Source organism: Meriones unguiculatus, chromosome 7 (assembly GCF_030254825.1).
Source record: "Meriones unguiculatus strain TT.TT164.6M chromosome 7, Bangor_MerUng_6.1, whole genome shotgun sequence".
Classification (NCBI taxonomy): domain Eukaryota; kingdom Metazoa; phylum Chordata; class Mammalia; order Rodentia; family Muridae; genus Meriones; species Meriones unguiculatus.
In genome coordinates, this window is record NC_083355.1 from 85480404 (window position 1) to 85503940 (window position 23537).

At 38.3% G+C, this 23537-nt stretch overlaps 1 protein-coding gene across 25 annotated transcripts in view; it reads left to right on the plus strand.

Moving 5' to 3' along the window:
• The window catches only part of Gphn (gephyrin), a 416220-nt gene that overhangs the window by 372756 nt on the left and 19927 nt on the right, over positions 1 to 23537 (plus strand). For all 25 annotated transcript variants that reach the window (XM_060387712.1, XM_060387715.1, XM_060387716.1 and 22 more), the window contains 2 exons: positions 10787 to 10874; positions 20163 to 20236. In XM_060387712.1, the coding sequence (XP_060243695.1) occupies positions 10787 to 10874; positions 20163 to 20236 (162 nt within the window). The remainder of the gene's footprint in view (positions 1 to 10786; positions 10875 to 20162; positions 20237 to 23537) is intronic.

The window sequence follows — 23537 nt, forward strand, 5'->3', positions numbered from 1 at the left end:
TATAACTATTTAGAACAGTTTTACAAAGTATCTTCAAATTTGGGAAGCTGCTCTCTGGGGCCTAAATAGACAATCTTTACATTTATCTCTTAAATATAACAAGCAGTAAACATGACTCAAATTCACAGATCCTCCTCCAAAAAACTTTTTTTTAAATAAAGTTCAGAGCTGGACAATTGGCTCAGTGGTTAAGAGTCCTTGTTATTCGTGTACAGGGTCTGAGTTTGGTTGCTAACACCCACATGGAGGCTTAAGGCAGTCTATAAACCCAATGCTAGGGAATCCAAAGCTCTCTCCTGACACTCCTGTGCACATACCAGGTATGCACATAGCACATATACATGCATCCAGGTGAAACACTCATACACAAAAAATAAAATCACTTTTAACTGAAAAAAATAAAGTATTATTTGGCTTCATTTTATTCTTAAAACTGATTGTAATACTGTTTGTACCTCAGTTTAAGACACAACTCAGTGACACAGCTTCCCAAGTAATGACTTGGTCCTTGTAGCATTTCAAGACTTAAATTTTAAGTAAAAATCTTCCCCTTCTGGGGAATCAATCAATCAATAAATCAATAAATGAATAAAAGGCTTCATAGAAGCCTGCTCCACTCAAATCCTGTTGGGCTACTTGGCTCTGTCTTAGACTGGTGTTTGGATTTCAGCCTTCCAGCTGCCAATTTGTAAAGCTCCCTGTTCACATTAAAGCACGAAGTGGAAGATTAACAAGTACTGAGATAGCAAATTGGGTTCTTATAAAACTGGCACATTTCACAGAAATTATCAAGATAGACTTAATAGTACAGTGATTACTTGGGCAAAGCCCAGTGCCTTACAGCTTCCAATTTGTGAACCAAACACATCTAACTTCTTACTGCTTCCCTAATGGTCTTAAAGTGGGACTTTCTAATCAACAAGAGAGTTTAGATTTCGGTTTAATTGGTTCTTCTTTATAAACTGCCTACTTCTTATGAAATGAACTCTTTGGCTAGAGAGATGGCTCAGAGGTTAAGAGCACTGGTTTCTCTTCCAGAGGTCCTAAGTTCAATTCCCAGCAACCACATGGTGGCTCACAACCATCTATAATGAGATCTGGTTCCTTCTTCTAGCCTGCAGGCAGAACACTACTGTATACATAATAAATAAGTAAATCTTAAAAAAAAAAAATGAACTCTTCTCTGCTCAAAATACAGCTTTAAATTTTGAATCAACAGATTGTTCTATCATTTATTGGAGATTTTTCTTTTTTTTCCTCCTCATTAACAAAGAATTCTTCATACTTTAATGAACATGCATTTAATTAAAAGACAGTCTTCTCATTCCTAATGGGAGACTTCTTTAATGTCTATGACAGTTGCCTTTCTGAACCCTTAAGTCTTCTGCAAGGAGTTCTGCACCTGTAGAAATTGCCTGCCTGTATCAAGTGAGGACCTGACCCTCCAATGTATGGTTGATGGAAAGGTTTTTGTTGTAGATATGAGGGAGAGAACAACCAGGGGCATCTAGAAGGAACCAGATCAGGAAGAGAAAGTAGACTACAGATGGCCAGCAGATAGGATTGATCAGACCATGAAAGGAGAAGGGGATGGAGAGGAGGACCAAAAGAGGAAGACACATGGCTGAAGACACAAGAGCAAAGAGCACATGGCTGAAACGACAGGGTTATGTGGGCAGGAGAAGCTGGAGGAAGGGAAGCTAATGAGCTGGGAAAGTTTAGGGTAGGGGGCAGGGTGAGAATTGCCAGGATGCCAGCATGGACTCTGTAACAGATATTCGAGAAACTATGAGAGCCTGGAGGCCAAAGGTGTGCTTTGGTATGCGAATAGCCACCACAGTTAGCTATTTCTCCTGTTTCTTTTGGACCTGACACTAACCTAACCTCACAAACTTTTCTAATGATCCTCAACCCAGTTCTGATTATTATGTCTCCCTCACATATTTCATTTTTTTTTTCATTTTAATCATTTTTTAATTCAATCAATAAATTATCACTACTTTATTTCATTAGTTTTCTTAATTTTTTGACAGGCTCTTACTATGTACCTGTGGCTGGGATGGATTTTGCTATGTAGACTAGGCTAGACTCAAACTCACTCTCTCCAGAGTGTTGAGATCAAAGGTGTGTGCCTCCACACCTGGTATTTTCTTAATTTTTAAATGTTGTCCTCACTAGCTTGTTAACTTCAAAGCTGGGCCTTTTTCTTTTCTCTTTCTAACTCCACAGTGCCAAAATACCTAGTGGAACTGAAGTCAGGAGAAATAACATAGCACATGTGTTATGTTGAATATGAACTAATGCCCAGAAAAATGCTTATCATTACCCTTGCTCTTTAAAGAAATTAGTAAATGCCCCAAGCTGCTTTTGTTGTTTGGGTATTTATTAACTGCATTTATTCTTTAATCCTCAAGACCCAAAACTTCCCACTATCTTCCATCTTCATTCATTTTAAAATGTTACAATTTGCTATTGATGTAAGAAAAAACAAATTAGCAGGTATTGTTTATCTATTTCATATTAAGTATTTTAAAATAAAATTAATTTGCTTCCTGAGCACTTTGAAGTTTGAGAGGGTAGATTGCAATTTTAATTACAACATTCCTCTGTTGCTTTTCCTCCCTCAAAACCCTCCCATCTACCTCCTCTTTGCTCTCCTACAAATTCATGACTGTTTTTCATTAGTTATTGCTAAATACAACTCACTTGGTCCATATAATGTTACCTGTGCTATGTTTTGGGGGGCTAACTGCTTGGCACTGGAAAACTAATTGGTGCACTCTTTCCTAGAAAAAGGCACCTCTCCCACTGACAGCTTTTCTTCAGTTGCCTACAGCTTCCTTGTGTGGGGTTGAGTCTGTGTGAACTTTTCCCCATTCACTTTGGCATATTCCTTCATGTCATCTTTGTTCATCTCACATTTGGGCAGTCATGTTGGTGAGACTTGTTGGGTGTAGCTTATGCTATTACTAGGAGATACAATCTCACAGCAAAATTCCTGATGTTCTGGCTCTTACAGTGTTATTTTTAAAACAGTTAAATCCCAGTTGTTTGATTTTACCAATGAAGTCTCAGGACCCAGATGATGGGGTGAAAACCTATTACTCAGAGAGGCAGAGAAAGCACCCAGTTGATCTTTCTACTTAGCTCACATCCCAGAAGGAAAAAGCCAAAAGGCCCTTTCTTCTCCTCTTTGCTGTCTAAAATACGCTTCTCTCAATGTTTCTTTTTTTTTTTCTATTTAATCCCTGCCAGCTGGTTGCTTGCTCAGCCTCTTGACCCAGGGTTGACTTTATTTAGTTCTTGGATTAAAGGTGTGTGGGAGGGCTGAGCCACACCACAAGTGCTTGTTTACAGTAAACAGAAAGCTCTGGGATCAAAGAGTGAGCCATACCACAATTAAAAACAGGTTTCTATAGTTCATAGTTCATACAGTCTTTCTGTCCCCTCTTCCACAAAACTCCCTGAGGTTTAAGTATGGGAGTGTTGTGTAGAGGTATCCTTTGGGACTGGGCTCCACAAGTCTGCATTTTGACTGGTTTTCTGTAACGGTCTCCATCTGCTGTAAAGAGAAGTTTCGCTGATGAGGGGTGAAGACTACACTTATTTGTAGTTATAACGACAAACATTTATAAATTGCTGTTAGGGGTTGTTTCTAATACCAGGCATGGTTTCCTTCTTGTTGAGTGTGCCTTACATCCAATTAAAGAGCTGTTGGTTTCAATCAAGGTATGTGTGACACTATTGCCCTCTTACGGTTATTGTGCCATGCTGGTTATTGATGTGGTTCATAGGTGTCACAGCTAGGTATGACTTTTGGTTACCTCCCTCCTTTGTTACATTACATAGTGCCTCAGGTACCATGAAAGCTAGTCATCAGGGAAGAAACATTCAGGTCACTTCTCACTCTGGGGTCTCTGGGTCCTGTTTCTGAAGTGCATGGTCTCATCAGCAATAGGAACTGTACCTTCCACCTCTTGAGGGAACCAAGGGCAATAGACTGTATGTTTTGAGAGACCTCAGACAGCCCTGGCCAACAACTCAATAGAGGGCTTCTTGTATGTGGTATTGGGGTTTTTGCTAGGTGGTCTTTGGTTCTTAGAGGAAGCACCATCAGCCCAGATGAGAAAAACACATTAAAGCTATATATGTATATTTATATTCAGAATTATGTATAGCATAGTGGTGTTTTATTTTTAAGTGAATAGTTAATGATTTCTGCGGCTTTTCAGGCACCCTTTCTTTTATTTACTCTTCTTCCCCACTTCCCGTCATATCTCCTGTATGCCGTTAGTTGCCTTTACCCTCCTCCCATCTTCTTTTGTATTTGCCTCCCTCTTTCTCAGGACAGCCCCTTTCCCATGCTGAGCACTTTGAAGTTTATAAACCCTAATCTTGGTTAAAGGCTCTGTCTTGATCTTGAATTTCACAGCAGACTTCATAGTGAAGCACAAAGAATTTTCTGCTACTTAGGATTATAATCATTTGTAGTCAAGTCAACTTTTCAGAAGCAAAGGCATTTTAATGAAGCAGGCACCCTCTGAAATCAGGTTGTTAGCAGACAAAGCCATAGCGTATTCTTTAGACAGTATATTCTTCACAAAGCCTGACTAGTACATATAGTCTTCAGAAAGTCACATTAATTCTCTGATAGATTTACTTTGAGATATAGATGCACCTTTTTCCCACCTATGCTTTTAAATCAACCTCTCCATAGTAGCTTTGGGATTAAACAATTATACTGATATTATTGCAAATAATGTAGCCTGAGAAAGGAAGAGAAAATACCACTAAATACTTTATGATCATAAATAGCATTTAAGTCAGAACTAAATAAAGGAAAACTGTGTGTGTGTGTGTGTGTGTGTGTGTGTGTGTGTGTGTGTGTGTGTGTGTGTGTTTAATCCAAAAGGGGTTTTTATTGAGGAACAGGATGGTGATAATGATGATATAATGTTTACTGTCATCTTTGGTTCATCTGGCTCACAGAAAGTTTGCATAAATGATTACCAGAATTTAATTTTTTGCTTACATCTTAACTTTCTTAATTAGCTATACAACTTTATTGTTTTTTTTCCTGGCTCTGTTGTTGCTTGGCTTCAGATATTATTTGCTCTCTTTTATCCTTTATTATTTTTGGAAATTATGCCATCCAAGTTCCCTTTGTTGTTTTCCTCCCAAACAGTAATCCTCATAGTCAAATATAGTTACTATTTTATTTTCACTAATTAATTTCTGTTCACTGTAATATAAAAAGGAGACACTGACTATCTCCTACAAACATTTTCATTTACTCCATGCACACCTATACCAATCACATGAGAGCCTTAGAATACTTTTACTTTTCTCATTCTTCCATCTACTCCTTAACCTTTACGTAATGTTGAAAGACGTTTTATTAAATGCATTAAAATTTCTAGGTTTAATAATGTTCTTTTACAGTACATTTCTATACTTTAAGTTCATATTTAACAAAAAAAAATCTAACTCCCAAGTTTATTCAGTCATTATCTATTTCAGTTTAGCTGTTTATTTTCAGAAATGAATGTGTATGAATAAGTGGATATGTATTCACTACTGAACTCTGTTCTAGTTTCTTCTACCTGAGCCCTCTCTTTATTTCACTTTTTCATTTATTGGAACTTTTCTAGAATATTACTTCATGGTTTGTTATCTGAATATTTGTATTTTTTTCAAATGTTTTTGCATCCCAACTGGCCAGTATAGGATCCAACACTGATTACCTTTTGTCAGAGATATGGTTATGCTTACTTACTGTTTTCTATCTTAGGGCATTATAGAAAACAGGTCTGCAGGAAAGTAGTTTCCCTTGTTAGTAAAAGTATCCTTTTGTCTGAATATTTGTGAGATTTCAAAATTGTCCTTGAAATTACCAAATTTTTATCAGAACATACTTGGGTATGTGTTTTTCATCAGTTTTATCTGGACTTTGTGAATCTTTTCAATTTCTTGCCTATTTTCAAAACAAATTAAATCTCTCTTTTTGCTCCCCTCTATCTTTTTCCCATAGTATTCCTTTTGTCTCTGTCGGCATCTTGTTCTGTTCTCGGTTTATTTTTTCTTCCATAGTTTCTTTCTTTGCATACATTTATACAGTGCCTAGGGCTAGTGTCCTGAGATTCACTGGAGCCAAATTTGAGCCAAATTTGAAACAGGCTTTATTACATATTAAATACTGACCAAGAGACGGACTTTGGTCAGGACCATTCCCTGAAATTTCCCAGGTGAGAAATGTGCTACAGGTATTTATAAGGGCAAACCTATTGTACACTATACTTTCCCATGAGGCTTTGTTATTTTCTAAGAATTACAATTCCAAGCATTCCAGAAAGTTATCTGGTTCTTGGGCAAGTGGCGCTTACAGGTTAATTTGGGGCATTACATCCTCCCCAAACCCCGCCCCTGCAGAGTTGCATATAGGATTTGACCCTGTGATAGGTATTTGTTTTTGTGGATTTAATAACTTTCAGCTTAATGGTATGTCAATTGGCTTATTTTTTCTTCTATGCCAGGGAGTTCCCTTTTGATTTAGCATTTTAGCCTGTTAGGTGGCAAGGGACAAAGTATTCTCTCATGTAACTATTTCTATCTGACATTAGGACATTGTTGCCAAGGACCAGGAAGGCTGAGAGGTTAGTCAAAGGCTGAACAATGGACCATTTATGAAAAGCATCTGATTAGCTGATCCAGCTGAAGAGACAGGGAGCAATCATATTGGCTGGACTGGTTTATATCAGCTTTCAGCAAATCCAGAACTCAGCAGTTTACAGCCTGCAGGTGATCCATGGATGGAGTCTGTCAGCCAAATAAAAATATAAGACAAATATAGACTAAGAACAGAAGTTAAAATTTCCTAGTAATTAGGGAAGGGGAGGAAGCCAAAGGCCAGGAGAATTTTTCATTCTCAGGAACAGACAGGTGGGGAAACTTAGGCTGTACTTAGCTGGAATCCATTTGACCTATCTTATGATTTCTTTGACTCCTAGAAGTTTATATGAATTTTTAGTTTATCAAAGGAGATATATTGGTATTACCATTGTATTGAAATCCACATTGTAGAAAAAGCAGTAAACTCATGTCTATAGAAAACAGGAGTAGACTCACACCTTTGAATCTTAGCAAAAACTATAGTTTTAGGTTTAAAAGCATGAACATTTTTCTCTGTCCAGAGAGCCTGTCGTATAGATTGAACAGGGATTGTTTAGCCTCATGAAAGGAATCCCTAAGTCTATATTTAGAAGACAGTCAAAGAAAACCCAAAATCCTTAGCTTATTACTGAGTAGTAAGCCATGAGTGTGCCATCATATCGTGAACCTCTGAAATCTTAGTGATTAGGTGATTACATGGGGCTTTTTGTTTTGTTTTGGTATGTTTGATTGTTTTTACAAAATAGGAAAAGGATTTCGAGAATAATATGAAAGGAATAAGAAAAAAATCACTGAAAAGTGTGCTTCTTTGGAGTCATCATCTAGCCAAGACCTACAAAGATTAGTCCCATGATCATATGTGGTCATTGATGCTTTGTTTCAAAACACCTTTCAAAATCTTGTGCAGCCAGCATATTATAGGTTGGTAAAATTAACCAATGTCTTCTTATATCAGCACCAAATTGTACTATCTTGATATTCACCTGAACTACATTCTACATGGTACTATGTTATTTCTACCACATAACAGAATAATTTTTTGTCCTTTCCCCTAAATCAAAAGGAAAAAGGATGATGAGATCTGTTTAGAATGCTTAGTTCAGTGTAATCCTTCTTCCATGCTCACCTAATCAGTCAACTTTAAAAATAATTTTACAGATTTTTTTTTATCATGTATTCTGCCTTCAGTAAACACATGAGTACTTTTGTACATCTAACTGAAGAACTGAAAATGGTCCCTATATTGGTAGGCAGAACCTCCCACAAAGCACTTTGCAAATTTTTATTTTCCTTAGGCAGTTACTTCTGAGATCCAAAACACCAGTGATTCAAGCAGGAAAATGACCTGCCTCGCCATTTGGACCTTTCACATATACTCTATAATGTACTTAAATCTCAACGTAGGACTGCCTCCAGACTTAAAAAAAAAAAAAAAAAAAAAAAAATCTGGCATCCTAAAAGTGCTTTGCCAGAATTTTGGATAAATGACAACTAACCTTTCCTAGAACACAGATGTTCTAGTTACTATTCCTAGTGTTTTGTTTTGTTTTGTTTTGTTCTTATGTTGCAACATTCATTATGGTAGTTGCTGTATTATTATTAGTTTATAGATGGAAAACTGAGGCAAAAGAGGTTTACCAACTTGTCTAAGAGTTAACATTTAGCAAGTAGTAGCACCAGGATCCTAGCTCGGGCAGGCTCAATCCATTTGGCATCACTAACATTCCTGCCCCCTCCCTTATCAAGTAGTTCCTTAAGGTGACAGGATATCCACCTTTACAGGCATGGGAGATTTGGGAAACACATTCAGTCACAGTAAGGGACAAATTTCTATTCAAGTGGCTGTAAGCAAAGGAGGAATTTGGGGGAGGTTATAGCATTATCTCGTGGAAGGACTAAGCCAAACCTAGAAAATCAGAAGCCAAGCTTACCCTCTTTTCAGATGTCTGTGCCAGATCTTCATCAAACAGAAGGTGAACACTACTTTCTTCCACAAGTAACAAGTTCTCAGAAAAGGACAGTACGAACTGGATATAACACATACCTTGGAGGGGCCTGGTACACTTACTTGCCTTCGTTGCTGAAAGGAAGTGCTTATCCTCAATCTCCACTATTTATTCTGTCCCTTTACTTTTTAATTAAATTTTTATTTTTTATATTAATTAGAGTTTATTTACTTTGTATTCCAGCTATAGCCCCTTCTCTCATTCCCTCCCTATCCCACCCTCCCTCCCTCATCTCCTCCCTGCCCCTTTCCAAGTCCACTGATAGGGGAGGTCCTCCTCTCCTTCCATCTGACCCTATCTTATCAAGTCTCTTCAGGGCTGCCTGCAATGTCCTCCTCTGTGGCCTAGCAAGGCTGCTCCTCCCTCAGGGGAATGGGGGGGAAGCCAGCCATTGAGTTCATGTCAGAAACAGTCCCTGTTCCCCTTACTAGGGAACCCACTTGGATACTGAGCTCCCATGGGCTACATCTGAGCAGGGGTTCCAGGTTATATCCATACACGGTCCTTGATTAGGGAAACAGTCTCAGAAAAGACCCCTGTGCCCAGATATATTTGGTCCTTGTGGAGCTCCTGTCCTTTCCAGGTCATACTAACTCCCCCTTCTCTCCTATGATTCCCTGCACTCTGCCCAAAGTTTGGTTATGAGTCTCAGCATCTGCTTTGATACAATGCTAGGTAGAGTCTTTCAGAGGCCCTCTCTCCTCTTACTTGTTTCCTCCTACTTCCAGTGTCCATCCCATTTGTCTTTCTAAGTGAAGATTAATCATCTTACCCCCAGGGTCCTCTTTCTTCTTTATCTTCCTTAGGTGTATGTACAGATTTTAGTATGTTTATCCTCTTATAGGTCTAGTATCCACTTATAAGTGAGTATATACTGTGTGTGTCTTTCTGCTTCTGGGATACCATACTCAGGATGATCTTTTCTAAATCCCACCATTTGCCTGAAAATTTCATGATTTCCTTGTTTTTAATTGCTGAGTAGTATTCCATTGTGTAAATGTACCACAATTTCTGCATCCATTCCTCCATTGGTGGACATCTTGGTTGTTTCCAGCTTCTGGCTATTATGAATAAAGCTTCTACAAACATGATTGAGCAAATGTCCTTGTTGTATACTTGAGCATCTTTTGGATATATGCCTAGGAGTGGTATAGCTGGATCTTGAGGAAGCACTATTCCTAATTGTCTGAGAAAGCACCAGATTGATTTCCAAAGTGGTAGTTCATACAGCTTTTTTTCTTTTTATTTCTCCTTTCTTTTCCCAAATAAACTCCTATTGGCTCTTCATAGACCTTGGGGTTCCTCCTTCCACTTCCTGTTTGAAAGACTCCACATTTTCAAGCTTGAGGAACTTCTAAAATCATCGTATCCTACCTCATCATTTCTATTAAGTCCTTCTTCACTCTAGCCAGGCCATTATCTACCTGATCTGGTAACACCACAGGCTTAGTTGCTCTTCCAAGGCTCTTGCCAGCACAATTTCTTTTGCTTATAAAGCTACCTTTCCCATTTTTTTTTTCTGCCTGTCAGAATCTAGCCCATTTTTAAAGGCTCCAAGTCACGTGCTTTAAAGATTCTTTGTTCATTTGTTGTTCGGGTTTTCTTTTTGAGATTTCACTGTGCAGCCTAAGCTGGCCTCAGACTTACAGTGATCCTCCTACTTCAACTTCCTAAATGCTGGAATAACAGGCATAAACCACATCTGATTTTCTCTAAAGAGTCTTATGTGATCTTGTCAACACCTAGGGTGGTTAACTATACTTTTATTCCCAGGAGTTCTAAGGACATGTGACTTTCAGTACATGGGATATTTGTAGGCAAACTAAAATAAGTAAGATATCCTACAGCATCCACTATCTCCCCTCTCTACTGCACAGTTTGAACAAAAAGCCCTATGAAAGTACCAGTAGCCACTACTTCAGCATTTTACAAGGTCCTTTTTCCACATTATTACTTGTACACTCTTAGTTGTAGAGACCCATTTTACACCCACTTCACACAGAACACATTATTATGCTTATGATAATGTAAACTCGGGATTTATAAAGTAGTTTTCAGTGAGCACTGCATATTCCCTTTGTATGTTAACAGACTTATCTTTTTTATTCCAGCCCAGATGACTTACTCAATGCCTTGAACGAGGGTATCAGCCGCGCTGATGTCATCATCACGTCAGGAGGTGTATCCATGGGGGAAAAGGTATGGAAAGATAGAGTTCATGAGGTTTAGTCACTTTGGTCTACTATTGTGTTCTGGTAGTGTTTTGACTTGATTTCTGTTTCTGTGATAGAATACTCTGACCCAAAGCAGCATAGAGCAGTAAAGAATTTATTGGCTTACACCTCCAGGTCCATCATTAAGGGGCATGAAGGCAGGAACTTCAGCAGGAACCATGAAGGAATGCTGCTTGCTGGCTCGCTTGCAGGATCATGGTTAGCTAGCTTCCTTATCTAGCCCAGGACCACATATCAAGAGGACAGTACCACCTTGTGGGTGGAACCTCCTGCATCAATTAATAGTTAACACCATTCCTCACACAAATGCCCACAGTCCTACCTGATTAAGACAACTGAGACTCCTTTTTCAGGTAATTCTAGGCTGTCTCAAGTTGATAGTTAACACTAACTAGAAAGCTGAAACCATAAGGCTTCAGAAAGTGGATCTTTCTTAAAAAGATGCCATGAAATTAGTCAGGACGCTTACATCAGGAACAGCCTAGAAAATACCACAAGTTGTAGAGCACTTTTTTGCTCATTCCTTGGAGACATTTGTTTTTCACTTAGTTTTACATTAGGACTTCCTTTATATGTTGTATTTATGCCCAAGATGAAGATCCACCTTTTTTCAATTTGAACATGACCTCACAGAGAGCCAACCCTCTCACCCACCATGTATTCTAAATCTTATCAGAATTCTTCAGCCTCCCCTCCCAATAATAGGAAACAAAGGATGGGGGTCCTGTCACCTTCTTTACAGAACTCATAAATGATAATTGCAATGAAAAAATATATACATAGGTATTTTGTACATAGTATATCATAATCCTATATTAATCTCAGACTGAGCATTGAAGTATCACTACATATGTATGTCTTAATGAATATTAGCTTATTATTATTAGACCCATTGAATTAAAGTAAAATATTCCTGTCTATAATAATCAAATTTATATTTTGTCTCAAAAATATTTTAGAAATGTTTTGCCAGTCTATTCTTTCCTAAATTTTCTTGTATCTCGTAGCAATGACTTAAATGGAAAAGAGTGTAGCAATAATGTCATCGTAATAGTTTTATCAAAATTCATATTTTCTTTTGAGGCAAGATTTCATGTAATCCGGCCTAGCCTTGTACTTGCTGCATAGCTAAGGATTACCTTGAATTTCTGGTCCTTCTGCTTCCAGCTCTAGAGTGATAGACACATGTGCTACCATGCCTGATTTTAAAATTCATATTTTCTAGGATATAAGGGTATATATAATACATATAATTATATATATGATCGTGGACCCTGCTCCCTTCAGCTATGTAATGACCTACACTCACAACATGACCCTGGTCTATGAATTCTGTTGTCTCTGAGAACAAATTCAGTAACCTCAACAAAAAACACCTGCATTTCCATTCACAACTTCAGTTTTAGACTCTTTGAGACCAGAGTTTTAACTTCCAAAAACTATGAAAGAAAAAGAATCTCAATCTAAGACTATTCTTTCAAACTGTCTCTAGAAGGAAAGTGTTAACAGTGTGGCTAGTACTCTTGCTACACAAAAATAGCTTTGTAAGTCTTTCCCAAAGTCTCCCAGAAACCTTTAGCACCAGATAAAGCATATCATATAGACATTTCATGAAATCCAAAGGCTGGGTTTGGAATCTGTACTGTGGGAGCACCATCAGAAATTATTTGTATCATGTTTTCACTATCAGGTTGCTGTAAGTATCACAAGAGTGCACCCTAAAGAAAGGGTGCTTAAGATTAAATTTATTTCCAGGATTAATTTAAACAGAATTTATCTTAGTTTCTAAGGAGCTAATCGTGGAATAATGCCACTGTGCAAACCTGAAGTTTGTCTTTTCTGGTACCTCTAGAGAGGCAGATAATACACACAGGCATGACAGTTGTAGCTATAATGCTATAAGTATATGATGGACTCTTCTGAATCTAATCTATTAGTGCTAGCAAAGATGTCAGCTGTCTGAGGATTTCATCTAGAAGAAAACAAAGCCAATATAATTAAGCTCACTGGTTTTCTTTATTTTACTATCTCTGTGTCAAGATTCTTACACTAGAACTTTAATTCACCAGGAAAGAGATTTTAAGATAAGGATATCGAGACATATTCCCAGGACCTCAGGACCTGATCAGTGTTCCTATCTCCTAGAGCTTGACTAGAATTGTTTAGGGTCAGAGCCTAGTCCCCAGCAACCCTAACAATCAACGTTCAGTCACCTTCTTCAGCAGGCTAGTGAAATAAGCAATGATGAGAAACAGAAAAAGTAGACTTACACAGCTTGACCACACTGAGAAGAATAAGTCCAGTTACCTCCCAGCCACAAGTCTATCTTCAGGATCCTGACAGGAAGTGGCCCACTCGTCACTGACCCATTGTTAATTCAATTCCAGTCTGCCCTGCAAGGTGGTCTGGCAAGTTGTCAGAACTGTGTGAATTCTGTTTTGGGAAGACAACTTCATAGAAGTTTTGATCCAGCTGTGATGGCATATGCTTCTAATCCTAGCTCTTTGAGGCTAAATCAGAAAAACTGACTTTGAGACCATACTGAGGAATCTTGGTTCATCTTTCCTCTGATAGTAAAATTACAAAGATTTTATCTGTCAAATCTCTAGAGTTCATGTAAAGCAAACTGTGTTAGTCACTTTTTATCACTTTCATAAAATACCTGATATAAACAATGTAAGGGAGAAAGGCTTTGTTATAGCTGTTGTTTTCAAGGGTGTCAGTCCATCATGGCAAAGACATCCTGATGACACACAACAGCTCACATCAGGGAGGCCAGGAAGCCGAGAGACCAGCATACAACTCAGTCTTCTCCCTTTCCCCTTTTATTCTTCCTGATGGTATTCAGTGTCAAAGCACGATTGTCTCACACAGCAAGTCCTTTGTGGAGACTCCTCACAGATACTCCCGGAGGTGTGCTTGACTAATCTAGGCACTGATCAGTCCAATCAAATTGATGTAAGGCTTAATTAACTGTCACAGTTTCTGGTATATTTGTGTTAATACCAGTTTCCCTCTGGGAATCTAACCTCAGGACAGCTGAGCATCTCTTCTCAGACAAGGCAGCTTCTCCCTTGAAAGTCTTAAAAGAACAGCACATCAAACAAGCCTAACTATTTCTATCATCTATAAGAAGCAAGAACTCACCTGTGGTCTCCTAGAAGCCCTCTAGCAACTTTGGAGATAATTTTAAATGTAAAAACATTGTAAAATGTTCTTTCTTTTAAACTTGAGTCTGAATTTTAGGCTAAAAAAATACCTAATTTTTCAAACCAACAGAAAAAACTTTGAAAATAAGAGAACAGGGGCTGGAAGAAGAATCTGTGTGTGTATTAGAGCACTGGCTACTCTTCCAGAGGACCCAGGTTTGGTTCACAGCACCTATATAGTGACACACAAAAGTCTGGAACTATAGTTCCAGAGGCTCTCATGCCCTCTTCTGGCCTCCACAGGCACGAGGTACATAAATATACATGTAGACAAGACACTGATACACATAAAATATAAATTAATGTTTTTACTATGCTTATAAATAACAAGTTTGGGACAGGTTTTACTCACTCATAAGTAAATGATCTTTGTTCTTTTTTTTGTGTTTCTTTAATCAGAAACAAAATAAGTATAAACACTACCAGGAAGATTATGTGAAAATAATTTTCATGTTGTAGGAAAACATTAATATCAAAGACACACGGCTTGGGGAGAAGCTCAGTCAGTAATGTGCTTGTAACATAGGCATGAGGACCTGAATTCAGGTCTCCAGAACACAAGAACAAGTGCCAGCAGCAAGCTGCACCAGGTGTGGAAGTAGAGACAAGATAGGATCCCAAACCAGTTAGCTCCAGGTTCAGTGATAAAATCACTTAAAAACTGAGGTGGAAAGAGTCAATGAGATGGCTCAACATGTAAGAATGCTTGCTTCCGTGCCTAGTGAGTCAATTTGAGTCTCAGAATACACATAGTGGAAGAATAGAACCAATTCCCAGGAGTTGTCCTCTGACCTACACATGGGCTCCTTAGCATGATCACACACACACATCCACTCATGCTTTTGTTCTTTCTCCCTTTCCTCTCCTCTCTTCCCCTTTCTTCTCCCTCTATCCCCCTTCCTTTCCCTCTTCTCCTCTCTGCTTCCCTCCCTACATAATTCTCTTTAAAAGGTGGAGAGCAATTGAGGGAGATATCTAAAGTCAACCTCTGGCTGCACATGCAAGAGCACTACACACACACACACACACATACACACACACACACCATAGTAACTTCACTGAGTTAACTAAAATTCAGTTCTACCTAAAGCTTTGTTTAGGTATAGTTTTTATAAAACAAGGCAAATGAAAGTCACTTCTAAAGTTTTGAGCTCTCCATAACATAAAAATAAGCAAGCTACATTCTTAAAAATATGTTCACTTAAAACTATAGTTAGGAATCAGTGGTTTAGTATTACATCTTACATAGAAATTACCTAAGTATCTGGCAATTATTCACTAGTTAACTTACTATCTGTTCAAGATTTTAGATTATTTAGTTACCTTGAAAAATTACTTTCAAATTTCTATAATCCACTGTCTTTCCTCAAGATTTTGCATGCCGGGATCCCTCTGACCGTCAGTGCTCAACTAATATATCACCACCTCTTCTGCCTCTGCTAGTTCTCTCGCCTACTTTCCTAGTCCTCCTGCAGAGCCTGGTTGTTTCCATTGTAGCGTGTACCACAGATGGCATTTATTTTCTTAATCTACTCGTGGGGAGGGCTGCTTTCATCTAGTTACATGTGTAATCTAGTCTGCTTGGATCAAGGTCCTGTTTGACCATTTTATTCTCAGCACACAGAATTTGTGATACTTAGTATAGTAGCATCTGCTGGTAGCTCCACCAGAGCCTGAGACCTGTCTTCAATTCAAAACCAACCTGGACTACATAAATACATCAAAAGACCTTTTCTCAAAAAAAGAAACAAAATCACAAATCTCCAGCGTGTTGTTGGGGCAGGAGATATGACACAAAAGATCAAGAAGCCAAGCATAAAACAGTAACTGAGAAGCTAATGAACTAAGGAAATTTTTCATAATTCTTTAAGCATCCAAGGTTTAACTAGGCATGCTGGTGCACACTTTTAACCAATCACTTCGGAAGCAGAGGCAGGCATATATATCTCTGTGAGTTTCAGGTCAACCTAGTTTATATAGCAAGTTACATATCAGCCAGGGCTGCATGGTGAGACCCTGTCTCAAAAAAGAAAGGAAAGAAGAAAAGGAAGAAAAGAATTTAGAGTTTTTTTCCATGGAGGAATTAATTATCTGGAAAATATCTCAGGCACTGCTCTTCTTCAAGACAAAAAAAAAAAAAAAATCAAGCCTTTAAAGGAACTGAAATCAGTATAAAATTATTTCAGTCCCTGGATAAGCAGGACAATCTGAGTTTACCTCAAATGAACACTAAAAGAAAACAAAAACTTTTCTGTAGAAATGTATCATTATCCAGAGCTTTCTAGCAAAATGACTTAAAACTGAGAAAAGAATTTTTTATGAAAGAGCCCTAGAAGTGACAGTGATACTTATATTTCTCACAGGTATCTCTAGAAACTGTTACATATTTGAGAAAAAGTAACAAAAATGAGAATTTTAGAAATTGAAATCCGTGAGTTAAGAAAAACTAGAAAACATGGAAGTGGATGAAACAAATATGATAAAGTGTCTTAGCAAAAAAGTTCAAAAAAGTTAAAGAAGAGAAAGTGAGCCTAAGCTATATTTTAGAGATATTGGTTGTGTGTGTGTGTGCGTTTCTGCACACACTTGCACCCTATCTTTTTTTGTTGTTTGGTTGTTTCTTTGTTAGATAAGGTATCTCACTGAACCCGAAGCTTACCAGTTTAACTAGGTTAAAAACCATGTTTAACTGGTCCGAAAACTCCAAGGATCTACCTTTCTCTGCATCCTTTGGGATAGAATTAGAAGTATATACCACTGAGCCTGGCTTTCTGGGTAGGTGCTGGGAATACAAACTCAGTTCCTCAAGCTTGCATAGCAGTCAATTTACTGCCTGAACCATCTCCCAGCCCTGACAAAGAATTTTTAAAACAAGCCAGTGCTTGCCAGGAGCTCTGCTAGTCAAAACTGGGATAACTGCAAAGAAACCACACCTGGGCAATCCTGAAAAAGTACTGAAAATAGTAACAATGAACAATCCCACCAGAGTACTTTACCTCAACATAAAATAAAACTAACAGAAATTACATAAACTTAAGTGAGAGAATCCAGAAAACAATAAAATTGCATTTCCAAAGTTCAAAGAAATGTACTGCTAATATGGAACTTATATCCAGAAAAATATTCCTTTGAAAATGAAGGTAAGAGAAACGCCTACTTTAGTCAGTGTTTACCGTGTAGGCATAAGAATTAACTGAAGAGACAAAGGGTTGTTAAAGAGTGCTAGAAAACACAGGACTTGTATTTGTAAAAAATCAAGGCTTTGTCCAAAAACAAATATACTGAAGTATTAGAAAATGAGTTGGAACTGTGTGGTTTAAAAGGCACACACCTTTTGATCCCCGCAGAGATTATAAAGAGGGAGGCAGAGCCAGGCGGGTATCTGAATTCAAGGCTAGCCTGGTTACAGAGCAAGTTCTAGGAAAGCCCTACCTTGCTAAAACAAAACAAAACAAAAGCAATACAAAACAAAACAACAAAAGCGAAACGAAAACCCTGCCTTCCCCCCAAGAAAAAGAAGAAAGGATGGGAAGAAGACTGAAAAGAGAGCTGGCCTGTTGAATCTCAAAGGATCTTGCTCCCGCAAGGGATGAGTATAATGGCATTGCCATTGTGGGCTTGACCAACCAGGAGCTGACTCGGCCTCCCCAGACACCATCGGTTGTTGATAGTTTCTCGGAGGCAGGCTCATGAATCATTTCCCACTGTCATAAACTGTTGATTGGCTTGATCTCAAGAGTTCAGGTCTTACGCAGGCTACAACACCTGTGAGTTCTTGAGTGCATCAAGCCTGTTATGTACAGAAGACATTGTATCACTCTGCCCTTCTGACTCTGACTCTCACTTTTTCTACCCCCTCTTCTGCAATGGTCCCTGAGCCCTAGGAAAGGATTTTAATATAGACAGTCTATCTGTTGCTGAGCATTTATACATCTTTCCTGCACTTTGACCAGTTTTGAGTTTTTGTGTTGACTGTTTTTTTTTTTTTAAGCAATTGTCTCAAGTTTATTTTTTTTAATTTTTATTTAACTTTTATTAATTATACTTTATTCCTTTTGTATCCCCCCATAAGCCCCCCTCCTCTCCTCCTGGTCCCACCCTCCCCCCCTTTCTGCATGCATGCCTCTCCCCAAGTCCATTGATAGGGGAGGTCCTCCTCTCCTTCTTTCTGATCTTTTTTTTTTTTTTTTTTTTTTTTTTTTTGTTCTTCTCAACTTCTCAATGCAGTTTATTCAGGAACCTTGAACAATCTTCTGACCCTGGGGAAAGCCAGCCCACAGCTTACAATAGCCTCTGGGTAGCCAACCCCAGCATGCCTCGTGGGCAATGCAGATAGGTCCACATACACGGAAGCAAGCCAGATCCTCAGCCTTAGCCAAATATGGAGTTGTTTGTGACAGAGAGCACTCACCATCGGGAAGGTGGAAGGCGGAAACCAGCTCCATCTTTAAGGCATAGCATTCCGCAGCTCTCTACAGTTCCCCCTTTTTGTTTTAGACGCATCAGGCAAGAGTAGAGGTCTGATCTCTGATATTAGAAATAAATTGGGACTTTGTACCGATGTTCATTTAGGTGTCATCCACCCAAAGAGCATCAGACCTGTCCGATACCTTTTTCTCAGAGGCGGGACCTGGGGCATCAACCCGCATGCAATCAGACATGCTCTTCTCTGGGTCCAAAGCAGCTGACCCTGAGTGCAGTGCTTAGCCTCGCATCCTGAGCATAACATTTTAGCTTTTTATGGTAGCCAACCATGCTTGGGGAGACTGTCCTGCTTCCATGGCTGTAAAGGCCTGAATGATCATGGCTGCATTACACTGTTGTGAGACTCTAATCTTGCATATACACCACAGGCAAACCAAGGAGACCAACACCAGAAGGCCTGCTAACGCTCCCATGCCCGCCCATTCCTTCAGATGATTCATGGCTGCAGCAATCCATGATGATAATCCTGTGGCTAGTCCTGCGTACACTCTGGTAGCATTTGCCGTAACAATGGCCACTCTCAGCTGCTCCATCATAGTATCGAATTCTTCAGTCCAATTACCTAAAATATAGCTAGACAATTGTTTAGACAGATTTGCAGCACGGGAAAAATGCTCATATTGTATGCTAGTGACACAAAGTCCAGTATACTTCCATTGACAGCCAAGTTGAGCGATTTGCCATAGGGTATCAATTTGCTCCTGCACGAGGTCAATCCTCTGATTGAACACCATCAAGCCTCCTTTTAGTTGAGCATTAATTCCTTTTTGTATATCTAAAGCATGAGCTACATTGGCTAAAAGATTATTTAGGGTCTGAGCAGTCTGCATAGTATGACTCAGGGCTAATGCCTCGGAATTTGTTTCCTTGTGTAGGACATGGGTTAAATCTTTTTAGTCAGAGAACAGTTTGTTACCCTATAACATTTGTAGCACTATTGTAACCATGGGCATATCTTGCCCCACCAAGCCTAACTTTTTAAGACTTCTTTATTAATGCTTTTCACGGTCATAAAATTTTATCTCAGAGAAAAAAAATCAAATAAAAACAGTATTATGGTTATTCTAGTTATTATCTGCCATCCTCTACTAGACTATAATTTTCTCTCTCTCTGTGTGTGTGTGTGTGTGTGTGTGTGTGTGTGTGTGTGTGTTTAAGACGAAGTGTTACTAAACAAACAAAATATTACTATCTAGCCCAGGCTGTCCTTGAAATTGTGATGCTTTTACCTCCTCCTCTCAAGTACTGGGATCACAGGTTTTATGGCACCACCTCTGGTATCTTAATATACTTTCTAGAAAGGCAGGAAAACTGTCTCTTTTATTTGGGTTATATCCCCGTTAGCCTCAATTGATACATTACATACACAAACAACCCCCAAAATAATTAGTAAATGAGTAAATGAATGAATAAGGAATGAATAGTTGAGTTAAGCATATCAACTTCATTAAATTGGCAAAGATATTTTTTCTATCATAAATCAATTTTATTTTCATTTATATGTTAAAAGTCTGATACTAAAATGCTTGAAAATAAATAACTTTTTTTAATATTTGCAGGACTATCTCAAGCAGGTGCTGGACATTGATCTTCATGCTCAGATCCATTTTGGCAGGGTTTTTATGAAGCCAGGGTATGGAAATAATTTTATCTAATATATTAGGTTACTTTGGATTGCTTTAACTAATCAAGTTTTAAATGCTTAGTTTTTATACTTTTTAAGTGTTACTCATTTTTATAAGGAAAATATTTTAGTACTAGAATCCTTCTCATTTGTACAGTTCCAGTTTGAAATAAGATTTCTTCTTATGAATCCAAGAGTTTGGTAAAAGCAAAGCAAAGAAATTTTCTAATTTTGTTTCCTTTTTAATTACCATGTTTAGTGCCTTTCCCTCTCTTTCTCCCTATACCTTCATTTTTTCTTAACATATTTTAGCATAAAAATTATCAAATATATAGAAAAGTAGAAAAATAATGAACCCAAACATATGTCCATTACTGAAGTCGGTAACTACTAGCATGTTTTTATATTTACCTCATCAATTCCCTAACATCTTGGGGAAGGGAGGCTAGATTGTTTTAAAGCTAATTCTAGACATCATGTCATTTTGATAAATCATAAGAACAAGAATTAATACGTTGTCTAATGTTAATTATCTTATCAAACAAAATTTTCATATTATCTAATATCTAAAATGTCAAGAGGAGAATGCTTTTTTAATAATTGCTCTAATTTAGGATTTAAGGAAAGTCTATTCATTGCACTTAATGATTAAATCTCTATTAAATATTTCTTTCTTTCTGAACCTTTGTAATTAGATTTGGGGTCTAAGAGTGTTAGTGGTGGTGGTTATCTTGGTGTTTTCTGGTTTGGGTTTTTATTTTTGCCATTGACTTGTTGGAGAAACTATCTCACTCTTCCTGTGTAGTAGATAGGGTGATTGCCTCCTTGGTTGTATGGAGCATGTTTCTCTGTTATCTATAAAGACTTAGATTCAGACTTATTCCTTCACATAAGTACTCCATAACATATTTAGCATTGCTTCCCATTCTATCCAAGAAGAAAGTAAAATAACCATACAGGAAATTTTTACATTTCCTAAAACTAGTAACTTAAGAAAGAACTGGTGGGGTCCTATAATTATAAATCAAAAATGCCCAATAGTAATGTTAATGAAACACATATGATCTTCAAGCAATAAAGCTGCCATCCCTGATCCTCCCTGCTCCTACTACTTAGTAAACCTCTCATTACCTGTTCAGACCTCAGTGTCTGGGAGAGTGTTTTGGCACATGTCCAGGATGTCACAGAAAACAGTGATGATGCTTTAGCTCAGGATTCTCCTCTGATAGGGGCTCATATGAACCATGAGAAAGAGTAGCATGGAGGCTTAACATTGTTGTAAGTCAAATACCAGTGTGCTCTCCTAACGCCCCCGAGGCTTGTTAGCACTGGGTTTCAGGTCTAGGACAAGGGTTAGGCTTTACCCTCATAATTTAGCCTCACTTAGTTCAAAGCTAAGAAGAATAGCTCAGCCATTAAGGGCCCAGGCTGTTCTTGCAGAGGACCTGCGTTCGGTTCCCAATATCTACATGGTAGTTCACAACCATCTGCAACTCTGATTCCAGGAGAATTCAACACCCTGTTCTGGCCTCTGCAGACACAAGGTGTGCACACGATGCACAGACATATGTAAGCAAACACTCATACACATAGAGTAATATAAACCTTTAAAAAAACACGATTATCCCTATAGTGTTCTCCTCAATTTCATAGGATTCTTGGCAGTATATATTTGTACATGATTATTGAATGTGCCCCAATATATCTATTACCGGAAAAGCCTTCTTGTTATTGAAACTCTGGATTTTGATGCCAGAATAACAATTTGGGCTGTGTGGTGGTCACACACCTTTAATCCTAGCACTTGGGAACCAGAAGCAGATGAATCACCAAGTTCAAGGCCAGCCTGATCTTCAGGCTGAGTTCCAGGACAGCGAGGGCTACACAGAGAAACCCTGTCTCCAAAAACAAAACAACCAAAAAAAAAAAAAGTTAAATATCATTTTGGGCCAGGAAGATGGCTCAGTAGGTAAAAGCACTTGCCAGCAAGCCTGATGATCAGAGTCCAATCACCAGAACCCATATGGCGGAAGGGTAGAGAGAGCACTGAGTTCTGCAGTTGTCCTCTGACTTCCACATACGTGCTGTCATTGTACATGCACAGGCACAAAATAGTTAAATAACAGCTTGTCATATGCTAATGTATGCTGAGCTTTTACCCTGTCCTTCTGGACAGTAGAGATTGATTAGAGCACAGAAGATATCCTCAAAGCAAGTCAGTGTACTTCTCATATGTAGATTTGATTTTGTTTCCTTTGTAGGAAAGGAAGCTGATATAACTTATTTCCAGCTGTGGAGAATTACTTGCATGATATCTGTGATGTTAAACACAGCTTGTGGTGGTGACTTTTGTAGTCGTTAGTTCATTGTTTACCACTCTCAACTTAAGGAGTGCTTCATTGACTTGTGTTTCTTCTCCCCTAAAATCCGTTCACTTTGGGACCGCAGTCAGTACATAAATGCTGTTAATTCTGATTTTGGATTGCGTATGTGTTGAATTCTAAGAAAATGGCTTTCCAGAAGTAACATACTTCCAGCAACAAGATACTTGTGATAGAAATGCCTGACTATGAAATGTTCTGTTGTAAATATAATTTTTAAGTGAGTACCTTTGGAGAAAAGGCACTTTTCTTTGGGTGTAAAAGAAAATTTAAAGTGTCCTTATACCTGATATTGGCCTTAAATACAATAGTCCATGAGCTACTTTGCTACAACAGAGTGACTTAGTCATTTAAGTGGACTTCCTTTAACTGCTCAGATCTTAAAGTTACCTAAATGTAAGAAGGACTTACAGGTAATTTGTTGTAGTTGCTGGTGGAACAAAAAGAAACAAAATCAATTAAGTGAGCTTTGCCCGTTTCTATATACAGCACATTCCAAATATAATTATGTATTTGGTTTTAAAGAAAAATATATACTCCAGCAACTGGGAACATGGCTCAGTCAGCAAAGTGCTTGCCACACAAGAAAGGTAACCTGAGTTGAGAGACCCAGCACCACATCAGATGCTGGTAGGAAGCAGAGACAAGCTCTCAATATCCTGTAGCTCACTAGCTGTCAGCAAACTCCAGACATCCCCCGTCTCAAAAACTAAGTCTCTCTCACACACACACACACACACACACACACACACACACACACGCCTACCTTAAAAATATAAAGGAAAAGATACTTAGCAAAGCATAATTAGATCCGCCATGGGTCATCTATAACAAGTGTAGATGTTCTCAAGAATTCATCTGGAATTTTATTTTAGTATTTATTTGTCAAATGGTAATAACTGTTGCAGTTTCCTACCTATAATCTGATC